The sequence below is a fragment of the Sturnus vulgaris genome, chromosome 1 (genome assembly GCF_052056855.1).
Source record: "Sturnus vulgaris isolate bStuVul1 chromosome 1, bStuVul1.hap1, whole genome shotgun sequence".
Lineage (NCBI taxonomy): Eukaryota > Metazoa > Chordata > Aves > Passeriformes > Sturnidae > Sturnus > Sturnus vulgaris.
Window position 1 is genome coordinate 45,485,757 of NC_142243.1, and position 23,446 is coordinate 45,509,202.

The 23,446-nt window shown below is 42.6% G+C and overlaps 2 protein-coding genes across 9 annotated transcripts in view; one reads left to right on the top strand and one right to left on the bottom strand.

The window, feature by feature from the left end:
* The window catches only part of MYRIP (myosin VIIA and Rab interacting protein), a 205,941-nt gene extending 197,765 nt beyond the window's left edge, over positions 1-8,176 (top strand). For 6 of the 7 annotated variants that reach the window (XM_088165401.1, XM_014878375.2, XM_014878376.2 and 3 more), the window contains 5 exons: positions 1,745-1,906; positions 3,544-3,648; positions 3,744-3,804; positions 4,585-4,703; positions 5,378-8,176. In XM_088165401.1, the coding sequence (XP_088021527.1) occupies positions 1,745-1,906; positions 3,544-3,648; positions 3,744-3,804; positions 4,585-4,703; positions 5,378-5,410 (480 nt within the window). In that variant the 3' untranslated portion in view covers positions 5,411-8,176. The remainder of the gene's footprint in view (positions 1-1,744; positions 1,907-3,543; positions 3,649-3,743; positions 3,805-4,584; positions 4,704-5,377) is intronic. The other variant, XM_014878377.2, reaches the window with a different exon arrangement.
* Positions 8,177-9,450: 1,274 nt separating this feature from the next.
* Positions 9,451-14,682, bottom strand: LOC106854444 (prolactin-releasing peptide). 2 transcript variants are annotated; one of them, XM_088165432.1, is made up of 4 exons: positions 14,550-14,572; positions 13,583-13,655; positions 11,588-11,756; positions 9,451-10,039 (listed from the first exon to the last, which is right to left on the bottom strand). In XM_088165432.1, exons 3-4 carry the CDS (start codon positions 11,733-11,735, stop codon positions 9,861-9,863), a joined length of 327 nt encoding a protein of 108 aa, XP_088021558.1. In that variant the 5' UTR covers positions 11,736-11,756; positions 13,583-13,655; positions 14,550-14,572; the 3' UTR covers positions 9,451-9,860. The 2 variants fall into 2 exon arrangements, with proteins under 2 accessions (XP_088021558.1, XP_014733855.1); XM_014878369.2 differs by lacking the exon at positions 13,583-13,655 and having other exon boundaries at positions 14,550-14,682.
* Between the last annotated feature and the right edge of the window lie 8,764 nt (positions 14,683-23,446).

The following is a 23,446-nucleotide window of genomic DNA, read 5'->3' on the forward strand; positions in this document are numbered from 1 at the left end:
AGTGTAACAATTGTCCATATAAAGAGAACATTCTTCAGAAAAATATTTTCTTTTCAGCTGGAAAGTGTTCATTAACATTTCACAAATGTAGGGGCTGATTGAGTTACAGAAACACTGATGACCTTTCTTTCCCACATTTTTATATCAGCCCCATTTTCTTTAGATTTTTCCCCCTCTTGAAAAGGGCATCTTACTGTCCAGAGATTATTGCCACAGCACTTAAATGCATCTTTTCTTTTTCTAAAGATGCTTCTGTTCAAAATGTTCTATTTCTTCTTTCTCTCAGCTTTTAGATATGACAGGGTAATTTTAAAAAATCACCTTTTAATCTGAACCGGCTGTGGTATGTCATACTTAAAAGATGTATCATTTAAATGAATGGTAAGAATAACTAAACCTCACAAAACCAGTAGCATTTCTATTTAAATCATCATGTTAACTTTATGGACTACCTGTCTCCCCAGGAACTTCAGTAAAAATGTTATATCAGATCACATATTTTTTTGGGGTATGTTTTTCAAAGATTTCATGCCTGCAGTTAGAAAGTGTGCTTACAAGATGCAGTTTGTACAGATGTAGTGATTTTGTTTCTTAGCAAAGTCACGTGCATGAAAAAATCCTATCTACAACTGATACAAAGTAAAAAGAAAACTATTTAAAGCAATTAAGAAACAATAACGAAATAGAAAAATAATAAAAAATAAACACATTTCAATCCGGTCATTCTCCACCACTTTGATTCATGAAATCACAGCATTGCCATAAATTATTTTAATATCTCTTATGTCAAAGGACTGAATAATCCAGGAATTTTGGGCAGATACAATGACCGGAATGGAAGATGTATGAAATGAAGGTATTGCTCAAGGATCTGCTTCAGATCCTATTTGCTTTCCCCTTGTACCCTGAAGTCAGCCACAGCCATGTTTAATTTATGCTGGGTTTGTAACAACATGGTATTTACTGCTATTGCAGTTATATCAAAATATATATTTCATTTCCACTGTGCTGTTACCAGCCTCGTGGAAACAAGTCTCCTAGCTAACGAGTAAATGGGCAAAAAGTGCAGTATTTTCATGTAGTTCTGCACAATTTTAAGCACAGATGTCAAAAACTAATCTTGAAAATTACTCTTTTCTATGAACCAGTGACCTCCATGTACCTTAGGAGGTTTGTGGAATAAAAGAAACAATAAAATACAGTCTATCAATAATTACTGCTCTGAGGAGCTGAAAGGGTGAGAGCAGGATGGGATTGACAATCGTTATACATATAAGTACTTTTACTCCATAGGAAGTTAATAACTACTTGCTGCTGAACAGTTATTCATGCAGTTTTTACTGCCTGAAGGCATCAATTGGGTTTAAAGAAACACAGCTTTATATGAGGAGTGATCTGTTGACTTGCCTTTGTAGACTTAGCCTGTTATGCAATTGAATATCAATAATAAAAAAGCAAACTTTTCAACTTTTTCCTTTGCTGATTAATCTGGAACAAATCTGATTTGGAATACCATTGTAGCACCTATGAAATCTGTAATCCAGCCACCTCGTTCATCCCTTCTCTTTGTGGATGTGTGTTTTTCAGACTAATTTCCCCCTGAATTTCCTCTGCCAGGTAAATCTCCCTGTGGTGGGCTAGCAAGCAGGGAAGCTTGCAGGTACGATGGAAAAGGCAGTCTGCTCAAACCTGCATGCCCACAAGCCATGAATCACTGACACCTGTCCCTGCCTTGGCCCTGCAGGTGTACCTGACAGCCAGCACAGTGTATGGGCTGGAGGGGCAGCTGACCAACCTGGAAGATGCTGCACGCAAGATCAACAGTGTTACAGAGGAATCCGAGCTGGCCGATCTGGAGGATCAGGTGGCCACAGCAGCTGCCCAGGTTCATCATGCAGAGCTTCAGGTGAGGACAGCAGCTCCTTCCCATCTGCAGGTTTCACACTGCCTTGCCTAACATCCACCTCACCGTACACACCTTGAATATTCTTCTGTACTGCCGTAGTCTGATGATCTAAGGATGCTGACTGCATTACACAAGCTGAGCAGAGCATAACAGGGCTATATAACTCAGCCCAGCCAGATGTACTGTATCCCTTTGTTTATTTCCTCAGCTTGGTTTTGGACATAGCACTGCAGCAGCCTCTTATTGCAGTACTAATGCTGGACTGCTCCTAGCTGCCAGGCAGCTCCCATGCTGCACTCTGTGTCATGTGCGTGGCCCCAGTGAAACAGCAAATGGAGTCTGAGGCAGTTTATCTAATCAGCAGCTTGTCAAGCACTTTTCAAAAGATGCTACTCTTAGCAGCTTTCTACCAGCAAAGGCCAATGGCAGCCAGAGGCTGAGCCAAGGACAGAGCCTAGGGCTTGCATGCTTGCTGTGGGATTTAGGTGCTAAGCAGCACACATCCCAGCCAAAGGCAAGAACTCTTGTACACTGTGATCTAGCACCACTCTAGCAGGCTCCAGAAAGTCCGGGGCTCAGAACACGTTGTGATCTGGTGCTAAAAGCTGAACAAGATAATGCTGCCTGACCTCAAGGGGCTGACACTGCTTGCAGCTCACTGCTAGTCTGTACCCAGCAAGATGCCCTGACCTGACTGTGTCAGGGTTTAATGGGAAGTACCTGATGATTTTACTCAATGGAAGCATGCTCAACTCAGGACTGAGCAAAGATCTGAGAGGCTGACATGTTTCTGATGTCAGAAGTGCACTACTTGGCAAACTGGCAGTGGTGTTTTCTTGGCTTTGGTCATTATTTTAGGGTAAATCTGTTAATGGGGGTGAGAGGGAGGAGGAGAGAGGCCTAAGCTATGCAAGGAGGCCAATGGAAGATCTGCAGAGTGAAGCCAACTTCCAGTGTCATTGTGAATCAGCTGTTGGATTATATGTCTGACTTCTCTGACTCTTCTTTCTCTTTTGTCAACACTTGTCTCCACTACTCTCAATATCAGACAAACAACTTTCACCTGGCAATTTGTTTTCCATTCAGTATTTTTATATAGTGTGTGCCTGCATTTATGCATGCTTGTGTTTAATATATATATACATTTGAACTATATATATTTAAGATCAATTTAGATTTTGTGACAGAGGATGTACTTTGCATGTGTATGAAATTAATTTTGAGTTAGAAAATGTGTCCCACAAAGTCATTCTTTGAATGTAGCCTTTTAAAACAGCTTGAATGAATTTGGGATTATGCAGCTAGAGGCAATTGGGAGATAGCAGATGCAGGTTTTTCTCTCCTCCTTTCTTTTTATCCTCAAAAGGAGTAAAATGCTTCTTCTTTGGAGTCATGAGGTAGGTTGGATTGTTCTTTTACTCCATCTTTACTAACAAATTAAGCCCCTTTTAATGTCAGGATTAAAGAATGCAGGAAAGTGTCAATTGCTGAAGAAGTTAGCCATCTGTTTATATTTTCTTATTAAAGAGGATTTTACTGGGGGAGGGTTATATTTCAGTAGTGGCATCCACAGTAATTTTAAAACTTCTTTTCCCCCCTCCCCATCTGTCTGTCTCTCTCTTTTATTTTCTTTGAAGATTTCAGATATTGAGAGCAGAATATCAGCTCTCACTGTTGCAGGCTTGAACGTGGCTCCCTGTGTTCGCCTGACAAGGAAACGGGATCAAAAGCAAACAAACCAGGTGCCAGAACATTATGTAGTATTCAAAAATACATTGGGGAAATCTTGCCTTTTTCTCTATAATGGAGTTAAGTAATGCATGTATGTTGTTTACAGATACATACAATAGACACATCAAGACAGCAGAGGAGAAAACTTCCAGCTCCACCAATAAAAGGTGCGCCTAAAGTATTATGTCAATGAGAGAGAAAGAGACTCTATTTGTAAGATTCAATATAATGTACAGGTCAGCAAAGTAGGGAAAAGCTTAAGTTATGAAATGAACAGAGAAAGCCTAATAGACTGTCCCATCCTCCTTATTTTCCATGTACTTGCATTGTATAAAATACTCCTTTGTCACATTTAAAAGCATCACCACTTTCTCTTCAATGAAAGTTGTGACAGTGACAAGTAAACAAGAGCAGAGGCAGAAGGCTGGAAAAAGCAAATGAAGAATGCTGAATACTTACCCTACAATAAGGGTGCTTCTGCTGCAGCGTGGCTGGGCACCACACAGGGTGGCTGCCACCCTCCACAACCCAACACTTCCTTAAAGTCTACATTTGCTGATTTCAGTCTGTATGAAATGGCTCAGCAATGCTCCTGGAATGCCAGAGAATGACTGTGAAATGTCTTTATAAAATCAAGTGGGTTTTTTCTTTCATGATTTTTTGTGGATTTTTGGGGTTTTTTTTAAACTCTGTAGTGCATTATCTCTGAAGATTCTAGGGCTTGGTTCCCATGACTATTCTTTTGTAATTCTACTGATTGACATGGCATCAAACTTTAATTTATTTGGAGCACCATACCCTGCTGTTTTCAATTTAAATTAAATCCATCTTTCCTCATACATTGTAGGGAAAGTTTTATCTCTCTAGAAGCTCTGACTCTTCAGAAGTATTTTTGTATCTCCTTCAATCTCTTATGTGAAAAATCTCCCTTTCTGTATTTTTCCCAGGTGAAAAAATAGATGGTTCTCCAGTTACCACTGTCAGAACGTTTAACAGAAACTTCATGCTTCAAGGATCTCTAACACAAAGAGCTAAAGAAAGGAAAAGCACTGCCAAGGACTTAATGGTAAACAAATGTTTTTAAAACTCTGTTAAAAGCAGTCAAATAGAGAGATAGCAGTATCTGTGTAGGCAGCTGTATTTCAGCATCTTCAAAAATCTTCTATTTATAGTTTGAGAAAAAAATAATAGAGACTACTGAGGCAACTATGAGCAAATATGACTAGTGTCCTGGAAGATGTCTGACTATATGCCATAGAATAGCAGCTCCTGAATGTCAGCCTGTCATAGTGTAGCCTGGCTGCCAGGTCTCCAGGAATGTGTACCCATACTTTTTAAAGAATAAATAAATTAGTCATCCCCTGCATTTCAGACTTCTGAACCAGACCCCCCAGAACCAGCTGTACATTATAACTTGGCAGGTGAGAGTCACCTTGAATTTCACTAATTTTTGAGAAATGGTCAAAGCTTGTCTAAATGGAATTTAAGGGCTAGACAGGTCACACATTGGCTCTGCAGGGTTTGAACAAAGAGGCTTCACTCACGACAGCTGTCAGTCATTTCTTCTACAGCAGCCATAGGGGGATAAGGGAAAAAGCTGACTGTCCCAAAGCAGTCTGCCACAGGATATGTGGGAAATACTTGGGGAGGTGAGAAGGGAAAGGACCCAGCTGTGTTCTTCAGCAGGTTTGTTTAGTCCTTCACTCATGTTTTTTTCTTTCCTGTCCTTCTCTGTTCTAGGAACCTGCTATAGGATCTGCTGTGATGTACTAAACCTACACTTCCCTACTGCCAATAACACACTGCCTAAGGCTGTACACTAGAGTGCCTTTTCTTAACAGCCATTGTGTATGTCCAGCTGAAAATGGACGCTCAAGAACCCACAGAGCCTCAGTTATAGGGCTTCATTTGGATACCTCACTGAGAAAGCTGTCCAAGTCTTCAGCATTGTGGTCTGCTACAGGAAACTCTGCCTTAAAGTTCTCAGAGGACTCTAGACAGGATGCTATGTCTCAAAAGCAAGGCTCCACATTTTAAGATGCACTTTTTCTCCCTATTGATTGTACTAAAGTATGTTGTCTTTAAACTGCAGTATGTTTTTGTACACTCAATCAGTCATAATTATAGGGCAATTAATCTGCCAAAGCAGACCTGTGATCCATATTTGCTGGCCTCTTACTATTCAGGTGGGCATCTGTCTTGTTGAGCAATAAGAACAACTCTGTGCAGTGTGTGCTACTTTTCAGCTGCGTGGAGGGAGAGGAGAATCTGTGTACCTCACTCTGCTCCCAGGGAGTCAGTGGAAGTCTTGGGAGGGTTGGTGAGAGGAGGAAGACTTCTCTGTTCTCTGAGAGTGCATCTCGCAGATTGAATGTTCCAGCTCCAGAGCTAGGGATATTGCTCCAGGCAGCAAGGCTGTCATGCTGAACCAGGAACTGGTGGCCACACATGTGGACCAGATGTCTGCTGAGTTACGATCCCAGTGTCTGGAAACATCTGAACACTGTTATAGAAACCAACACCTTCATATGTCTTGTTCTTGGCGGCATTTCCACTTGGTGGTTGCCAACCGTGCTGTAGTTCAGAATAAATTGTCCAAACCTTTTAGATTGGAAAAAGGAGGTGAAAGCATTGCAGATGAGATCTCTGCTGACTGATGCTGGTTGTGGGGTAGCTGCAGCTTGCAAGAGATTCCTTTCTGATGTTCACTGGTGTTTCTGAAAAGGAGGCAAATGTAGCCCAGACATCAGTTCCTGTACTAGTCTGGAGCCACCAGAGTAGCTGGGCCCTGTTGCTGCACCACATGCACCCTACTACTACTGGACAACTCTGAATTGGATTGTGAATAGTGATATTCCTTCTTTCACTTCCTGAGACCCTTAACAGGTGAGTCAAACTAGAAGGCCCTTTGGCAGATGCCCAGGAGGAAGGATGCTGCTTACAGGGTGTCCCTCTCACCGTTTTGTGGGAGAACATTGCCAATTTTTTTTGCTCTGAAGAATACAAAGAAGGTAGTCAGAGGAGGTGATAAGCCAGTGAATCCCCTACCTTCCACATCAGTTGCAGAGCAGGTAACCAAGTTCAGATGGGGTTGATGTGAAATGTGCTATGAAAGAACGCATGGGCTGGTACGTTCCCCTCAGCATTAAGGAGTGGTGAGCTCTCCCAAGAGCTGTGGGCATCAGGAAGGAAGACAGTTCCTTCTTTTCCTGGGCTCCCAGTGAGCACCTATGAGCAGAGTCTCACATGTTACCTGCCATGCAGCAGGAAAGCAATTCCCTGGGACACCAGGCTGTGAAATATCTGTGGTTGGGCAAATACAAGCAAAACTGGGCAAATTTCCTGACTAGGCTGGATTTAAGGGGGTGAGTGGGAAAGACAAGGAATGGCTGGATGGGTTGATTGGAAGAATAGTGCCAGTTGCAAATCTGCCATCTACATTTGACATCTAGCTTGTCAGTACTCTGATGTCCAGCTGCATGTGAGGAATCCTTGGAATGAATACAACCATCTTCCCACTTAAAATACACGAGTGTCACTCCATTCCTTCAAGGAATTTCCATCTGCCCAAGATCTGGCCCAATGTGTTCATTCTGGTTGAAATTAGGCCTTCTTTTACTCTCACAATACTAATTCTCTGAAATTGGTTTGCACACATGTGAAGGAAGAATTTGGCCCACTCTGTTTAATATATAAATATATATATTAAACAAATAGATTTTATTTATATATGCAGTCCAGTAAAGGAGATTAAAAAGAGTAGGATGCCTAGCAATTTTTTTATTATTCAATCTCCTCCTCCATTGACTGTTCTTGTGTATGTATACAATACATTCCCAGGTTCTGGTTTATGCAGGTATGCGTGTTATGAAATGTCATTAATGGTGGTTGGTCTGCATATTCGTCCAATAAATAATAACTAATATTGTGTATGTAATATCAATACATAAATTACTAATTTTAATAGAATAACTCTTTGGCTTTTGTTCTGTTAGTGTGATTTAAACAAGCCAACAAAGTTTGGAGTAGGTTGTTTTCCTTAAGAGGCATGAAAAGCAACTATTATAGTGTTACAATGTCAAAATATTCAGTCTTCTTTGACAGACAAATGTGTACTGTGTAGGCATTGCAAAAAAAAAAAAAAAAGCTTAAAAAAAATCCCACCTGCTCTAAGGCATTTGAATTTTTACAAATGTTTATCGTGCCAAATACGTGCAAAGATATAATTTACTGTTTTAAAAAAATCATAAAAACATATGTTATAGCACACAAAGAATTATTTTGTCATCAGGTGATTCCAATCTTTAGTGTTAATATTTATATTTAGATTAATTTTTATAAATGAAAATATTTTAATGGGTAAAATTAAGACTATATGACCTATTTGATTAAGTCTGAGTGAATATTAAGCTTGCCTTGTTGTTGTTATCTGCATACTCACCAAGAATTATTGTCAAGAGAAATTATAAAAGAGTAAAAGCGATTTATGAAAAGAATGCCTTTTCAACGACTTGATTCATAAAGAAAACAAAAAAGCTCTTCTCTGTTGTTTGGATTTATGTGCAGTTTGGCCCAGAAGCGTGCAGAACCCACAGCCACACACATGACACCGTCACACACAGGACATGGGCATCTCCACAGGGGTGCCAGGGTTCACCAAGGGCAAGGGCACATTCTTGGTTCACACCTCCTCCTCCTCTAGGGCTGGGGTGGGAGGAATCCTGTCAGGAACACTTGCTGATGAGTCTTCCCTAAACCATCGATTCTGTTGGGTGAAATGCCATCTCAAGCACAGTTTCTCAGGCAGAATTTCTTCATTTCTCTCTGGGATCACTATAAAAAATGAGCAAGAACCCTGCCAATAATCTTGGTCTCGTACTTCCAAAGTTCCTTGCAATGAATGCGGATCAAAATATTTATCAGCATATCTTCTCCACCATGAAAGCATTCAGTAAAATTAGTGTGTTTTAAGTAGCACTTTGGGTCAGCAGCTTTGTTGTATTATAAATGGAAGTAACTTCCTTATTATAATAAAAACCCATCCCTGCTCACAGGCCATTTGCAAAATGAGAAAGAAGGGTTAAAATGTCTACAATGGTTAATTCAACCATTATTCAATTTTAGTAGTAATTCTCACAAAGCACAACTAGAAGTGGAAGTCTATTCAAGTTTAGCCTTTGCAGAATGATTCATGGCCTGAATTTAACCATCAGTTATTACCTAAATTGTAAACTGTCTTTTTTGGATATAAGCCATAGATTAAACTGTATTATTCCTGGTAGTAGTTATTAATCAAGATTAAATACATTGTAAGGAACACTTCTTATAAAAGTAATATAACAAAGCTATATTAACATGAGTAAATAGGGATATTGAGCTGCATCTCCAGGCTTATTGATGTGGACTAATGGAATAGATGATACATGGCTTGTGATCCTCAAAGAGTGACTTTAGCTTGCTCAAACAATGTACTTGGAAATAATGGCATTTTTTTAAAAGGGATCAGCTCATTCAGGCCCTTGCTCCTTTTGGACTATGGTGTGTGATTATATGCAGTAGGCACAAAACTACTTCAAGGAGTTCAATTAGCCAATTTTTTTTTCTTCAGCAGGGAGAAAATACTTATCTTCAATAGGAGCTCCTCTTTGTTAATTAATATATCGCTTCAGCAGTACAGGAAGAATTCTGAAGGCCAGTGGGTACTTCAGGGAGACATTCTTAAGAGTGGATGTTAACAACCTCTATAAAAGCTACACACAGAGAACCAGCATTTTGTGCCATTAATGCAGGTACATGAAAAATTGGGAAGAGCCTTTTTTCTTTCTTCCAGCCATTGCTTTTTATTTTTACATATCAACAGCCATTGACTTTGAAATGTGACAGGAAGGTTTCATGATACATTTAATACTGCAGAGTTTAAAACCCAGCCCAGAAGCTGTATGGGTTTTAGATAAACCTAACAGTGAACCCAGTGAACAGGATCAGGAGATTGATGGGGATGCACAATGAGGAAACATTCTTATAAGCAATGGTGGCACACAGTGCTGGTGTCCATTGTCTTTTACCTGCACCCTGAACATGTTTCTTTTTGAAGGTAGTTGCATAAGGAGCAGAAAGAAGAGCAGTGTGGGATTGCTAGGCAAAGCAGAACTGTAGGTCTGAGGTGCAGGGGAGGGCACAATTCAAAGCACAGAGGTTGGGTCACCACCTTGGGGCACAGAGATCACCAATCACCATCCTCTGTGTCCAATGATTTTTGCTCCCACAAAGCATTCAAGATGAAATCCAGGTGTCTGCTCACAGGCCTCAGGCTGCCACGGCTGCTTCTCAGCTGCCTCTTCCCAAAGCGACCGATGGGGCGAACACCACGGCCTACATACCAAAAAGGGTCGATCTCAGGGCCTGGAATTCAAAGCATGCAGTGAGGATGTACCACTGCACTAGGAGGCAGTGTTTCCTGAACATCTTGAGGATGTTAGACAACTTATTTGGAGCCCAGGAGGAAAAAAAAAGGGAAAGACCACAGCCAGACACAGCTTAGTGGTGCCTTTGAGGGTTACTTTCCATGTGTAGAGCCCAAAGGAAGAGGATTCAACCTCTTCAATCACCTGGGCTGCAACCCGCATTTCTAACATGAGCCAAAGGGTCCCTCCAAATTTTCTGCAGTAGGCACACTATTTCTACAGGCTAACAAATCCAATGGATTGCAGAGGGGGTTCCTACATGAGAGGTAAACATGAAAAGTTAATTCTTGCTCACTTAGGAAGTTGTTTTCACGGATGACTTTTTTTTTCTTTTAAAGCTCTGACACACTACTTATTTTTGTGGTCTAGTGCAGTTTTGGGGCAGGTCTGCTGAGGGTTATGGTTCTATTAAAAGACTATAAAATTAAGATTATTCTAAAAGTATTAAAGACAATATATTAAAAGATATAGCAGCGGGGAAATTCTAAAATACACTGGAGATGATGCCACCCTAAGGAAATCTCAAATCCCAGAGACAGACAACTGTCAGGAACACGAATAAATTACAATTTAAGTGCATTATATATCATCTTTGTCCATGAAATTCTCAGTTAAGGTAGGAGGATATTCTCCTGTGCATTCTGATTCTTGAACAGAGGAAAAAATTCACCTTGCCTTTAAATTTCTCCATAAATATATCTCTTAAGTCTTTCATCACAGTGTTAGCAGCCTTCCTACTCAACAAAACCCAAGAAACTTTCACCTGTGTACCTAAAACCTGAGGTTCCTAACATCTCATTCTCTTTAATGGGGAGAGGTGTGGTACTGAGCCTACACACCTTACTCTCTATAACCCCTCTCTCCCACTCCACCTACCAGTATCAGTCTATGATCCCTGGGAGAAAATGAGACTTCTTGTTGATTTTCTCAAAGGTCTTTTGGATTGTGTACTAGTTTAAAGTTCAGATACATGGTATCATCCCTGACCTGGATACTCTCAGCTCTTCACAGCATCTCTGAATGGAGATTAGCCACTTGTATTTGGACTTTCAGATAACTCACAGTCCCAGCCAGAATTGAAGTTCTCTGTAAAGTGAACCTAACTTAAGCTTCTGGGCCATGGCTTTCTTTTTATTATATAGAAGTAGTTGTGTAGGTCTGCAGAACACAGCTGAAAATTTGTTGCTTAAATATTTGATGTATACCTCTTTACATTTTCTTGTCTGTCCTTTGCACATTAGTGTCTTCTCTGATATTTATCAAAAATAATGCTATTTGCCTTGGCTAATTAAAGACTGTGAGAAGGACATGAGGTTCTGTATATGCACTGACAAGTGCAAATAGAAGTATAGGGCCTCACACTAAGGTGACACCACAGAAACACCTGTGTGATCTCCTCTTGAATTTTGCCTAACAGCCCAGACCTGATCCCTCAGTGCAGCAGAGACACACTGTGGTCACCATGTCAAGTGAGACTCATACTTACTTCTGTTGTCTATCTGATGTTTAAATGGCCTGCTCTGTCCCGACACAAAGCTGAGCGACACCAAGAGCATCAGAACATACACAGTGACTAGCTTTAAGTGGTTTGGTGACCACTGGGCACGTGGTGTCCAGGAGATTGGATGCCACATGACGGAGCAGTGGTGGGAAGGCTGTAAGGAGAAGAGCGAACATGGGGAACACATATGAGTTAAAAGTTCTCAAGGTGAAAGAATGTGTCAACTTTAACAGTATGTTCCCATCCATCAGAGCCATTTCATGGCTCTGAGTTCTGTGGAACACTCATGCTGGGGATGTCCTGGGCATTTCTGTTTGAAGGCAAAGGCTATGAAATGGGCCATATACTGAGATAAACACTGGAGAGGTTTTCTCTCCAGCAGTGAAAGCTTTCACAGGATGCTCGAGTCCTGATCCTGAATTCACTGCGGATTCTGTATAGCTCTCTGTATGACCCGGGGCATTGGCCAAAAAATGTGTCCAACATTTGTGGTTTACATACTCTTTTTACAACTAAATGCATTTCAGTATAAATGGCAATGTTCCTCTTGTTCCATCATATCTTTTTTTTTTTCCAATGTGCAAAATTAAAATTTCCAGTTATAGTTTCCACTGGTAGATGTCCCTGTCCTGTAAACGCACCCAGATGCAACAGAATGAGAAACCTCTCCCAGCTTCCATAGGATAGGATGGGCAGAACAGAAGGTGCTGAGCTGGGAAAATTGCATCCAGGAAGGGGAGGGAGCCAGGCTCCAGTTACCACTGTCTCTGGCATTTTGTACAAGCTTCCTCATGACAGCTCTCCCAGCTGTCACACCAGGACAGTCTGTCTTGTGATATGCAAGGTCTGTCTCTACATTTGACATCCTGAAGCCTCTGCCTATAGAGCAGGAGCCTATTTGCTTAAGTATCATGTAAGCAATGTAGATATACAGGCGCAGAGGCTGTAGGAAAACCTTTCAGCTGTGCCTACACAGCAGTTTTTCTTTGTGTAAATGTGCAATTTTTCCCAAGTTGCTGCCAAAATCTTAGCCTGCTTTCAGTACAGGCAGAGCAGGAATGAAAAGCTTTGATGCAAGATGCTCCCAATCACACCAAACAGGCAACAGAGCAAAAACACATGATGAAGTTGGTTGTGTCTTTCACTAAAATGCAGTCTAAAGCTCCTTCACCCCTAGTATTCAGTGAAGGTTTCTCAAGGGCTTTTTCCCACACTGATGCTTACCAGATGCTTACCAGGCAGCATAGAGGAAAGTGATTTTAACTCATTATTTCAGAACTGCAAATTAACTTTTTCTAACTTGAATATCTCATGACAATCTCACGACAATTAGGACTAAATTATCTTAGCATGTAGAATTCACCCACACGGGGTGAATTCTGCCTTCAGTTTCAGCTGGTATACCTCTCCTTTTGCTCCATTTTTAGCAAAACCTTAGGTTTAGTGAGACAAAAAGAAAGTGTTTTGAAGGCATCTCTGTGGTATGTTTACAGGGCTGCTGACAGGTTTTCCAGGTTACTTGCTCCCTGGTTTTGTGTCTTGATTTTTTTTTTTTTTTGAACCGAGTTACAGAAACAAGAGCTTGCCTTGAGCTCATTGTTGATGAAAGACAAAAATGCAGGGGAAAGCTTTTAGCACACACTTTTTCCTAAGCACTGCTGTGCTTCAGTCCCCACCAGCTGGTCCTGTGCCACTGCAGCCACTTTCTACGGCACTGATATGTATTTAACTTTTTGTTCATACCCTTTTAGCTAGGGTTTCTGTGAAGCACATCACTTCCACCACTCCTCAGTAAGTAATATGCCACCCTAAATAATCAGGGCGCTCAGCATCTCTAATCCTCCCTAATTTTTCCTACACCTAATTGTCCCACCACTGTTGATATGGAAAGAAACAGAGACTGAGGTAGTGCCATAAACTTGACCCTGAGCATTTCTGACACCCAGCTCCATCTTGTCCTTAAGCAAAAAGCCTGGTTACCTATGCACAGTCCTTTCAAGAGTCATGTGGATGAGATGGTCTGTGATCTCCTCAGGTCCACAGCTGCAGCTTTCTTCCCAAAAGAAAATTGAAAAAGAACAAGACCTCACATAGTCAAGCTGTGTGCCTCCCTTTTCAGCCATTAAATAATCATAAAAATTTTAAAACTGACTAGTTGCAACAAAACTTGACACGATTAAAAGTTTCCGGAATAATTTTGCTTCTGGAGCTCAGCAAAATTCAGTACCACTGTCATTTTATCAACTTGCCACTTCTGCTTGGTGCCCAAGCAATGTCTTTAAATTCTGAGCAACATCTGTGACAGAAGTCTGGCAACTTTCATCGACATGAAAGGGGAAAATTAAAGCCACAAACAAAGTTATGGTGAAGCAGCAGTATCACAGCTTGCCATGGGTCTGTTTCACAAGGAGTAGACCAGGCTGACTCTCCCTCTGGGTACGCAGGGGCTCTTATCACACCAAACTCAAGCTCTGCTGCAGATCCATCAGATATACCCCTACCACAGGTGTTCTCAGAAGACAAGGGGCTATTAAGTTTTTACACCCTAAACCAGCATCTTTCTTGAGATCAGCGAATGTGTACACCCCCTCCGACACAAATGTGAAAAGCTTTCCTGTTCGAAAGCAGCGCTGGAAGCACACCCGAGGGATGGGATCCGGCTGGGCGCAGGACCAGGCTGGTTTCGGGGCCGAGCGGCCGGAGAGGTGCAGGGCGGTGCTGCAGAGTCCTGCCCGTGCTCTCCCTGCAGGGCACAGCACTGCCCGCGGGGTCAGCCACCCTGCCGCGGCACAGGCTGCTTCGCTAACAAAAACTGGGCAAAAGTCACTGAGCACAGGGCACAGCTGTGTATGTTAACCTAGGTAAGTTAAAGCTCAAAAAGAAAAAAAGGATATTCAGTAAGAAAGAGCCTGGACAAGCACTGAAGCCGACAGGGGAAGGCACTCACCTGTGTGCACCAAAGCTGCTTCCAAGCTAGTCGCTGCTCCAAGCAGAAGCAGGGCAGCTGATGGGGCCATGTGCCTTTTATACTGGAGGGAAGTAGACTTGAAGCAGGGAGGGGGAGTCAAGAGGTGGGCCAACGGACGTCAGCAGTACTGGTGAGCAGGATTTAAAAAAGGAGGAGTAGGGTAGGAGAACGGAGGCTCTATTAGAAAGCCATTCATCAGGGCAGGGAGCAGGAGTTGAGGGCGGCGCCAGGGGATTTTAGGGGGGGCATGGCAGGACACATGACTGAGGCCCCCAGGTCCACCAGGAAGAGAGTAGAGGGAAGGGGGCTGTTGCCATGTCCCTTTGGGTGGGGGGGCACAGACAGCGGGAGCAACTACACCTTCTGCAAAGGAGAGCCAAGCTCTCTGTGCTGCCCAGCCGAGATGCTCTGTCTGAAGTGCATGTCTGCAGGGGGAAACACTCGTGGTTGAGGATGAGTTGTGGGGAGAAAGAGCAGATGTGCAGTAGGGAGCTATCAGAGCCAGCAAGGTGGAACAGTCAGTACACACACTCCTTCCCTAACCCTTGTTCCTCTTCTTGTTGTCCCATCTTTGCTTTTTACTTAGAATCTTACTTGATGGCAGCTCTTGTTTCATTCAGCCCCAACCCGCAGCTGGGATCAACCCACCCATGCATAAGTCACACCACAACACAGCACACAAGTAGCTGATGAAATAAGTAGTGATTCAGTGCTTAAGCAGGTCCTTACCAGTTTTGTGGCAGAGAAAATTTCATGTGCGTGAAGCCAACATCTCAAACAATATTGTATTTCCACAATAGGTGTCTCTTCAGAGTGATTATTTTTAACTCTGTCTCTTGACTAATGTGTCACCCTGGCCTTGCTGTTAGGGATCTTGCTGCTCTGGAAGCTAAGACCTTGTTTACTCTGGAGGTTTGCAGGGGAGAGCAGCTGAACTGGCAAGTGCTTAATTCCTTGGGCACCATCCTGCAGAGAGGCTGAGATGTGAAGGGTTACTGGGCTGGCTGGGAGCCACAGGCCCTCTCTTCATAGACCCATGTTCATGTTCTGCTCCTGGTGAGGTACCCAAAGGAACAATTTTAAGGCTGTGCTTTGAAAGGGGGCTCTGAGGCATGACCCCATCCATAAACTGAGACTGCATAGGAAATACTGCAATCCTATTAAGATGAAGATGAAATTCAATAGCAAATAGCAGTTTTTCTATAAAGACACTTCAAGTTGGGAAAACCTCAAAGCACAAATAATGCTATTTCACTGTAGGCACCTCTCAAAAGAAATGAAATTATTGTATTTGCTATGGGCAATTTGTAAGGTATTTCTATGAGGAAGCATGGTGAAATGTTGCCTGGCCCTACTCCTATTCACCATTCAAGCATCAAGTACCACTGGAACAGTATAGTCACTAATTGCAGGGATTTTCCATAGTTTGATTTATGGGTACATGTATGAACGAAAATTGTAAAGAAGCCTGAGAAATACTCTTCCATTCTCCAATTTCCACCAAACAACAGCTGAAAGAAGTGTCTTCCTCATCCAAGTTTTCAAGAGTTTACTCAGACTACTCAGGATCACAACTGCAAAATATAAAGTGCACTTCAAGTCCATGGTAGCACAAAACGTCTTCCTACAGCTATCACAATCAATAATAGATATTACATGCTTTTCTCAGAAACCTCCTTTTAGCATGTTCCCTTTGAACCTTGCAAACACTCCCTACCTAAAAATCAATCGGCATCCAAGAAACAGGCAGTGGCTGTGCTTCTGCTCTGCTAATTTTGTGTGCATGTGTGCAAAGGATATCTTCTTAGTAAGTAAAACTCTTCATGGCTTCTCACAGTAGAGCTTTTCCCTTACTGCTTTTCGCATATATTTTGATCAGAAAATGTGAGTATCCTTTCATGATCTCTAGTGGGCAATCGCTGGAGTAAAGGTTTCTTTTCTCCAGGATATACAAGACCCCTTCTTGCTTTGTTGTTTTGCTAGTGATCCTGTCATCTTAAAATAGAAGCAAAAGTTTTTTTCATCCCATTTACTTTTTCTAGTCTTGCTGACACCACAATGTGAGCCTTTTCATAGCACAGATAATTTTCACCAATTGTCACGTACATGGAAGTTACTACATAAAACAAAATTATGCAATATCTTCATGTTAAGAATGTTTGCTTATTGGTAAAGGATGCTTGCAAAATAATATGCCATGCAAAAATAAAAGAAACCCCAACCACACACACAAAAAATAATTATTAGGACAGACAGCATTTAAAATGCTCCAATATGATGATCTATCTTAATTCTGGCCCAGAGTTGATCTATTGTGCAGTATTTTGGCTTTGACAGTGGACAACAAAGGACATTTATGGAAAACTCTAAAAGCTGGGTAGCATATTTTCACATTCCCCACTATATTCTTCTCACAGACCCTCAAGCCCTGAGGTCCAGAGACTTCCCAAACCAAATGTTTCTTTGCGGTAGGTAGTCCTTGATGAGTTTCTTCTCTTTCACTGTTGTTCCCTGAACCCATGTAAATTCTCAGCATCCACAAAACTGTGTGCCAAGGACTTCACAGCTCCTTCTCTACCACAAGAAAGATCACGGCTATACATCTGTTCTGGACACGCTTACTTGCCAGTTTCAAGAGCTTTCATTTTCTCCTTCATTCAAATATTTTCAATTTCAATCATTCTGACTTCACAAAAGGCTACTGTAAAATGTTCTCATCAATGAAGAGTAATAAATTATGTGAGTCTGTTTAAATGAGCCTCATCAGGCATTTCTCATACTGAAGTAAATTTTACTCCATTTTCATCCACTGGACATCATCATTTCTATCCACCAGACTACAGATGAACCACCACAGTGCTACATCCACAAGCAGTATCCACAAGCTTCCAGAGAAATCATCCTGGCTTCTCAGGGTCTTTTCAGGCAGCTGTGATTTTATTTTGTTACCCCATCTATAGCAGGGCTTATGCTTTGGCTGAGAAAAGGCAAGTCAGCTCATGCAGCACAGCAATGTGAAAGCCACTCAGACCTGGGAGGAACCAGGGCTGTAAAAGACCAAACTGGGATGATCATCTAGATAACAGCTTGGTCTGCAGTGAAGGTGCAGAGGTTTGTGTGCTAAAACTTCTTTTCTTTTCCTATTTCTGTGGGAGGGGCTGGGCACATGCTGTCTTCTTTGTAGAAGATCCTTGAGAAGAAATCAAGTCCTGCCTCGCACAAATTAAAGACTCCTGCACATAAAATTCCTGCCTAAATTATGAGCAGGAATAGGGCTGGGCTAGCTGCTAGCTGGAGTGTCTCAGTGTCTCAGTGGGAAGGCTGACCAGGGATGCACCACGATGCAACTAAATCAAAAAGCAGCAGTAGATACACAGGTGTGAAGGGCTGTGAGGAGGAAAGCAACTTCCCCAGGTAAGGAGAGGTCAGGCTTCTGGGCAGGAAATGCTGAGGAGGATGAATGGAGATGATAGGAAGGGATTGTCTGGAGGCTGGAGTGACCCAAGAGAACGAGGTCCAGTGAGCCTGATGCAGAGAAATATTCTTTGACAAGACAGTACCAGATCAGAGGCTAACAGTGAACTAGTTTTGATGACAAATCCTCTCATATAGTTTTCTCAAGGAACTAATCCATATCTTTTTTCTCCAATTCTTTTGCTGGTTAGCACCTTCCACAAACAGAAGGTTAAAAACCACAAAAGCAAAGACATTTGATGCAGTCGGATGGAGAAACATAAACTGTTTTCTCCCCCAGCCCACCACTCTTACTGTTTCACATACCAGTCTGGGAAGTTTCCAAATGCTTTGAACTACTGCCTCATCTACGAATCTGTCCAGCCTTCTGTAGTGGGGTAGAGGTCCAGTTGCACTAAATGAGTTTAGAGAGATTATGAAAAATTTTATTCAAACCTATTCAGAAAACCATGTCAATTCACTCAACTAGATGAATAACATCTAACATTTACCTTTACAAAGAAACTGTTCTCTACTAACATTCAGGTTTAGATAAAAGCCAGGACAAGCTTTATTTTTGGAGCTACTGTTTTGTTTGTTTTTTTTAATTTGAGAAAGAGGACCATCTAGTGGTTAATGCCGAAATTATTATCTTGTTTGCAAAATCATTATTGAGCAGGGAATGAACCCCTCACGTTTCAAATGAAAGCATGTGTATCTTGAAATCTGACCATGTACACAAGGTCAGCCAAACTAAACATAAACCTGTCTTTCTCGAGTTAGGCTGGATATCCAGGTGTTTATCATCAGCATAATTTCCAGTTAGCCCAGTCTCCCAGGTAGCACATGCTTATTGGGACAACTTGTTAGCAGCTGGGCAACTCAAGCATAGGCTACAGCTCAGGACTTCAGCCACTCTCCACAAGCCCTTCCTTAGCACACTGTGGAGGCTTTTGCATCAGAGTTGGAGCTTAGATGGAAAAATACAAGTCAGGCTTGGCATAGTTACAGCACCTTCAAAACTATTCTGTTGATGGAAAAGGGAGAATTTCTTCTGGCACTTTTGTTATTCTTCTTCCCTGATAAAAAAAGCTACTGGGCAGCCTTCTTCACAGAGATTTGGGACGTGCAGATTCCAAATTGAGCTGGATATGGTAGGTAGAGTAACATAGTGAGAGCAGGGAAGATCAAAGTTCAAGAAAAAGAACCAAGGTTGGAAATGTTTTTGCATATCTCTCAGGGATCCAGCACTTTGACATTATTTTCAGAATGCCAATATTAGGCCAGCATATGTCAGCTTCTGGTGCTGGAATGGAGCAGTATTTGTGTATAGAGTAGTTGCACTGCTGGTATGTAGGATGGAAATTAGTGCTGCTACATCCCGTTTGCATGTTTCTTGCACATTCGCTTTGTCAGGCAAATTACAGTGCTCTTTGAACACCATGTGCTTCAAGCAGTAGTTGGGTCTCCAGGCAGTTGCAGAGGACAGTTCAGCATGCTAGTCTGAGATTTTCTGGTAAGGCAGGCTGCAGGGCCAGGTACGGGAGATCTGCCTATTGGAGAAAGCCCTAATTAAATTAAACTTTGGCTTTGTAAAAGCTCCTAAGATATAAAACTAAAAATATTGGTGTGCTGCACTTGAAAATAATAGTAGTATATATTATAACTTTGTCCATAGGAAGTGAAAAACAATGTTGTTCATTCTGGTTATTACAGAGGGGCAGGTGCAGACAAGGGTGGCCTTTTACATGCACACAACCAAAGACACATGTCATACAAGAGTCCTAAACTAAAGCACAAGTTTAGCCCTACTGCATGGCTCAGGTTTTTTTGCCCAATGCAAGGCTTTCTTGTACCATATCCAGCCCATTTTTCCAACGCAGCAATTCTCTGGAAGAACAAAGTGTTTCTCACTGGTCTGGGTTACCCATTGCTGCTCAAGCACATCTCAAATGCTTCTGAGAATACCCAGTGAAGGTGAGGTTCTGCACTAGGGTGACATTTTTTACAAAATTGTGCTTTATGGCTTCAGTATGTCATATTTATCATCTATATGCCAGTGAGCCCCTGGTTTTAATCCCTGAGGCTTATCCAGTCATAAATAACCTGTAATGATTCACATACAGCTTGACAGATGAACTGAAATACAATAAAAGGCAAGCAAGGGGATCTCTAATTGCTATTCATAACCAGGTCTTGCAACTATTACATTTAAATAGCTTGAAGCTGCAATCAAGTTAGAGATGATGTTCTTTTCTGGCACTGTAGTTGGCAAGTTATACATTAGTCATGGAAAGACAAGAGTCTCATTCCCAAAATATTGCTTAAACCCTGACGTCTAATATTAGTGAACGAGATTTACTCCAGCCTCAGCTCTAGGATGATCTGAAATTGAACAGGTTTTGAAATCTGAAATTTAACAGTTAAGCAACAACACCTCTTACTTTCACTTAGGTTTTAAACTATTTTAATTGCTCCTACTTCTTTGGTTGCTTCAGGTCCATGTCTGCTTTGCCCACCTTTCTTCAGTCTGGTGTGACTGTAAACCCCTCACAACCAGACTTTCACAGGTCTATTGCCACAAGGGACTGCTCAAGAGCAACGGGAAGGACTCAGTCAGGTCAAAGGACCTCAGGACAACTGTCCTCCTGAGGGGCAATAGCACGATCCACACGTCTCTGGCAGGATGCTGCCTGCCTCTGCGCACAGACACCAAAGTTTGGTGCAATGTGCTGGCACAGACAGCATTTGTGTCGGACCTTAGTGACAGATGTGACATGGAGACCTGCAGCTCTCTCTGAGTAGGACAGCAAACGGAGAGCTCTTTTCATTGACACAGCCCCACAGAGGCCCTGCGAATTCACATGGACATTGTGGAAGGCTGCCAAGAGAACAATGAGGGTGCTAGCCACCACCTTTCTTTTAATTGCTGCACAGTGCATGCCAAGCTGTGCAGTTGGGGGTTGTTTCCATTCCCTCTGCAGTTGCCAGAACTATTCATTGTTGTTTCAATTTAAGGAAAATAAAGTCACATCTTCTTAGTTTATAAAAGGAGCTTTGTTGCTTCCCAGACATCCAATCTCATCGGTCTGTAAACTGTAGGGTAAATTCCACTGATGCCCACTGGATTAACTATGCAGTGAGAATTAGAAGCGTAAAACTATTTTAAATGCAGGAAGATTCAGAGTAAGCAGAAGAACTGACACAATGACCGGTATACTCAGCTAAACCTGCAGACTCATACTTGGAGTTTGTGTCTGAAGATCCACTGTTCCTCTCATCCATGGCCAGCCTTGTCCTCCTCGGTTGTCTCAGCACAACTGTTGCAGGATTATGCAAGTGGAGTAGATCTGAGGCTTTAACCTTTGAGTTTATGTTTTAACTCAAATCAGTTTGCTGCTCTGGCTCATCCCAGTGCCCCACTGACACTGGTACTGGCGCAGCCAAGGTAACAAAAAGCAGTGGCTGCGAGGAAAAAAGGGTGATGGACCTGCTTTGCCATTGGGAAAAGTTTCATGGGATGATGATGGGAGAGCGAAAGATACAACAAAATCTTGCAGAGAGACACAGGATTAGCAAAAATATATCAAAGCAAAAAATTCTTCACATTAGTAGTAGTATAAGTTTTCTGAGAGAGGTGCTATTGATATCCTGGGGTCATGTCCCAGAAGATGGGTTCCTGAGCTTCCTCAGCCTTCCCAGAAGGTTTCTCAGTGTTTAGCTCTGCATTCTTAACCCACAGACATTGTCCAAATTGTGGTCTCAAGCTCTTGCCACATTACTGCCTCAATAGTGTCTTTTGCAGCTGCTTGGGGGTGAGTTAAACAACTACCCTGACCAGCCCATAGTGCAGTGAAAGGTTTAATGAATGATGGTAGCAAAGGGTAAGCAGAGGTTTTGTGCCATGGCCAATGGCCTTGCTTTCCACATGGGAGAAAAAAAAAAGCTTCCTTGCAAAGTGCCAGGGCTAGAAACTTTCTTAGATCATTGCACACTGGCATTCATAAAACTACTGTAGTGCTGATCCAGACCTTGGATCACATAAAAGAAATATCCCATTGACATAAGAGGACTGAAGTTTAGCATAAAAGCCCAAAAGGGAAAAAATAAAAGAGAAATATAGGTTTTGTCACTTCTGCCAGTGAAATTAGCTTATTGTACATCTGCAAAGCCATTTATCACCTCATAAGAACCAGCAAGCTTTGCAACACCTGCACACCATTTTAAAGGCAAACTTTTCCCATTACAGCCCCTACACTGCTGATATCCTCCCAAAACAGGGATGGACAGTGAGCAGCTGTCACATAGAAGCCCTGTAAGGCCACATGCCAGCCATCCATGGTGGCCCCTAGGGACTGGGAAACAGCAGCTGCACCCACCTGAAAGGGTGCAAAGTTCTCAGAATCACAGAATAGTTAAGGTTATCATACTGGATAGTTAAGTACAGGACTCTCAAGATCACCTGGTCCAAGACCCCTGCCAAGGCATTCTGACCTCAAGCAGGTGACACAGGAACATGTCCATGTGGGTTTGGAATGTCTCCAGAGGTGGAAACTCCATGACCACCCTCAGCACCCTGTTCCAGTGCTCTGCCTCCCTCAATGTAAAGAAGTCCTTTCTCATGCTGAGGTGGAACTTCTTGTGTCTCCAAGTCATGCCCAAAGTGGAAACACGGGCAGTTTGTGGGGTGCTGACTTCCTCCCTCACCACATTCAGCATTGAAAGCAGCATTTTGTCCAGTGAGGGGGGCCTGAGGGAGTGGGGCCAACGTATTTTAATGGGGAATTGGGAAGCATTCTCCCAATTTCAGATCAGCTGGAAAAGTACCCAAGCCAAAGGAATGTGAATATGGAAGTGCCTCCATGGGGGTCACCCTTTCTGGGGCATAGGGGTCCCTGAGGGCCAGCAGCAGGCAGAACAAGGGGCTCCAGCAATACGCCAGCACTGCTGTTGGATCCACTGAGAACATTGTTACAGGAAAGGACGTTGGGGAGCTGGAGCAGGTCCAGAGAAGGGCAATGAAGCTGGTGAAAGGTTTTGCACACAAGTCATATGAGGAGCAGCTGAGGGAGCTGGGGATGTTTAGCCCGGAAGGAGAAGGCTCAGGGGTGACCTTATCGCTCTCTACAGCTGCCTGAAAGGAGGGTGTAGCCAGGTGGGGGTCAGTCTCTTCTCCCAGGGAACCAACAACAGGGCAAGAGGATGTAGCCTCAGCCTGCAGCAGGGGAGACATCAGGAGGAATTTCTTCACAGAAATGGTGTGGAATAGGCTGCCCAGGGAGGTGGTGGTGTCACCATCTGGACGTGGTCTGGTTGACATGCTGATGCTCCGTCACGGGCTGGACTCGGTGACCTCAGCGCTGTTTTCCAAACTCACAGATTCCGTGGCTCTGAGCAGCGGGCGGCTGAGGGGCCGTCACGTG

Bases quoted from the DNA above. Each gene is read 5' to 3' on its own strand.
- LOC106854444 (XM_014878369.2), bottom strand. From the start codon at position 11,735: ATGTGGCATCCAATCTCCTGGACACCACGTGCCCAGTGGTCACCAAAC. The intron at 10,040-11,587 runs GTAAGTATGAGT...TTTGAATTCCAG, and splicing joins ACATCAGATAGACAACAGAA to GCCCTGAGATCGACCCTTTT.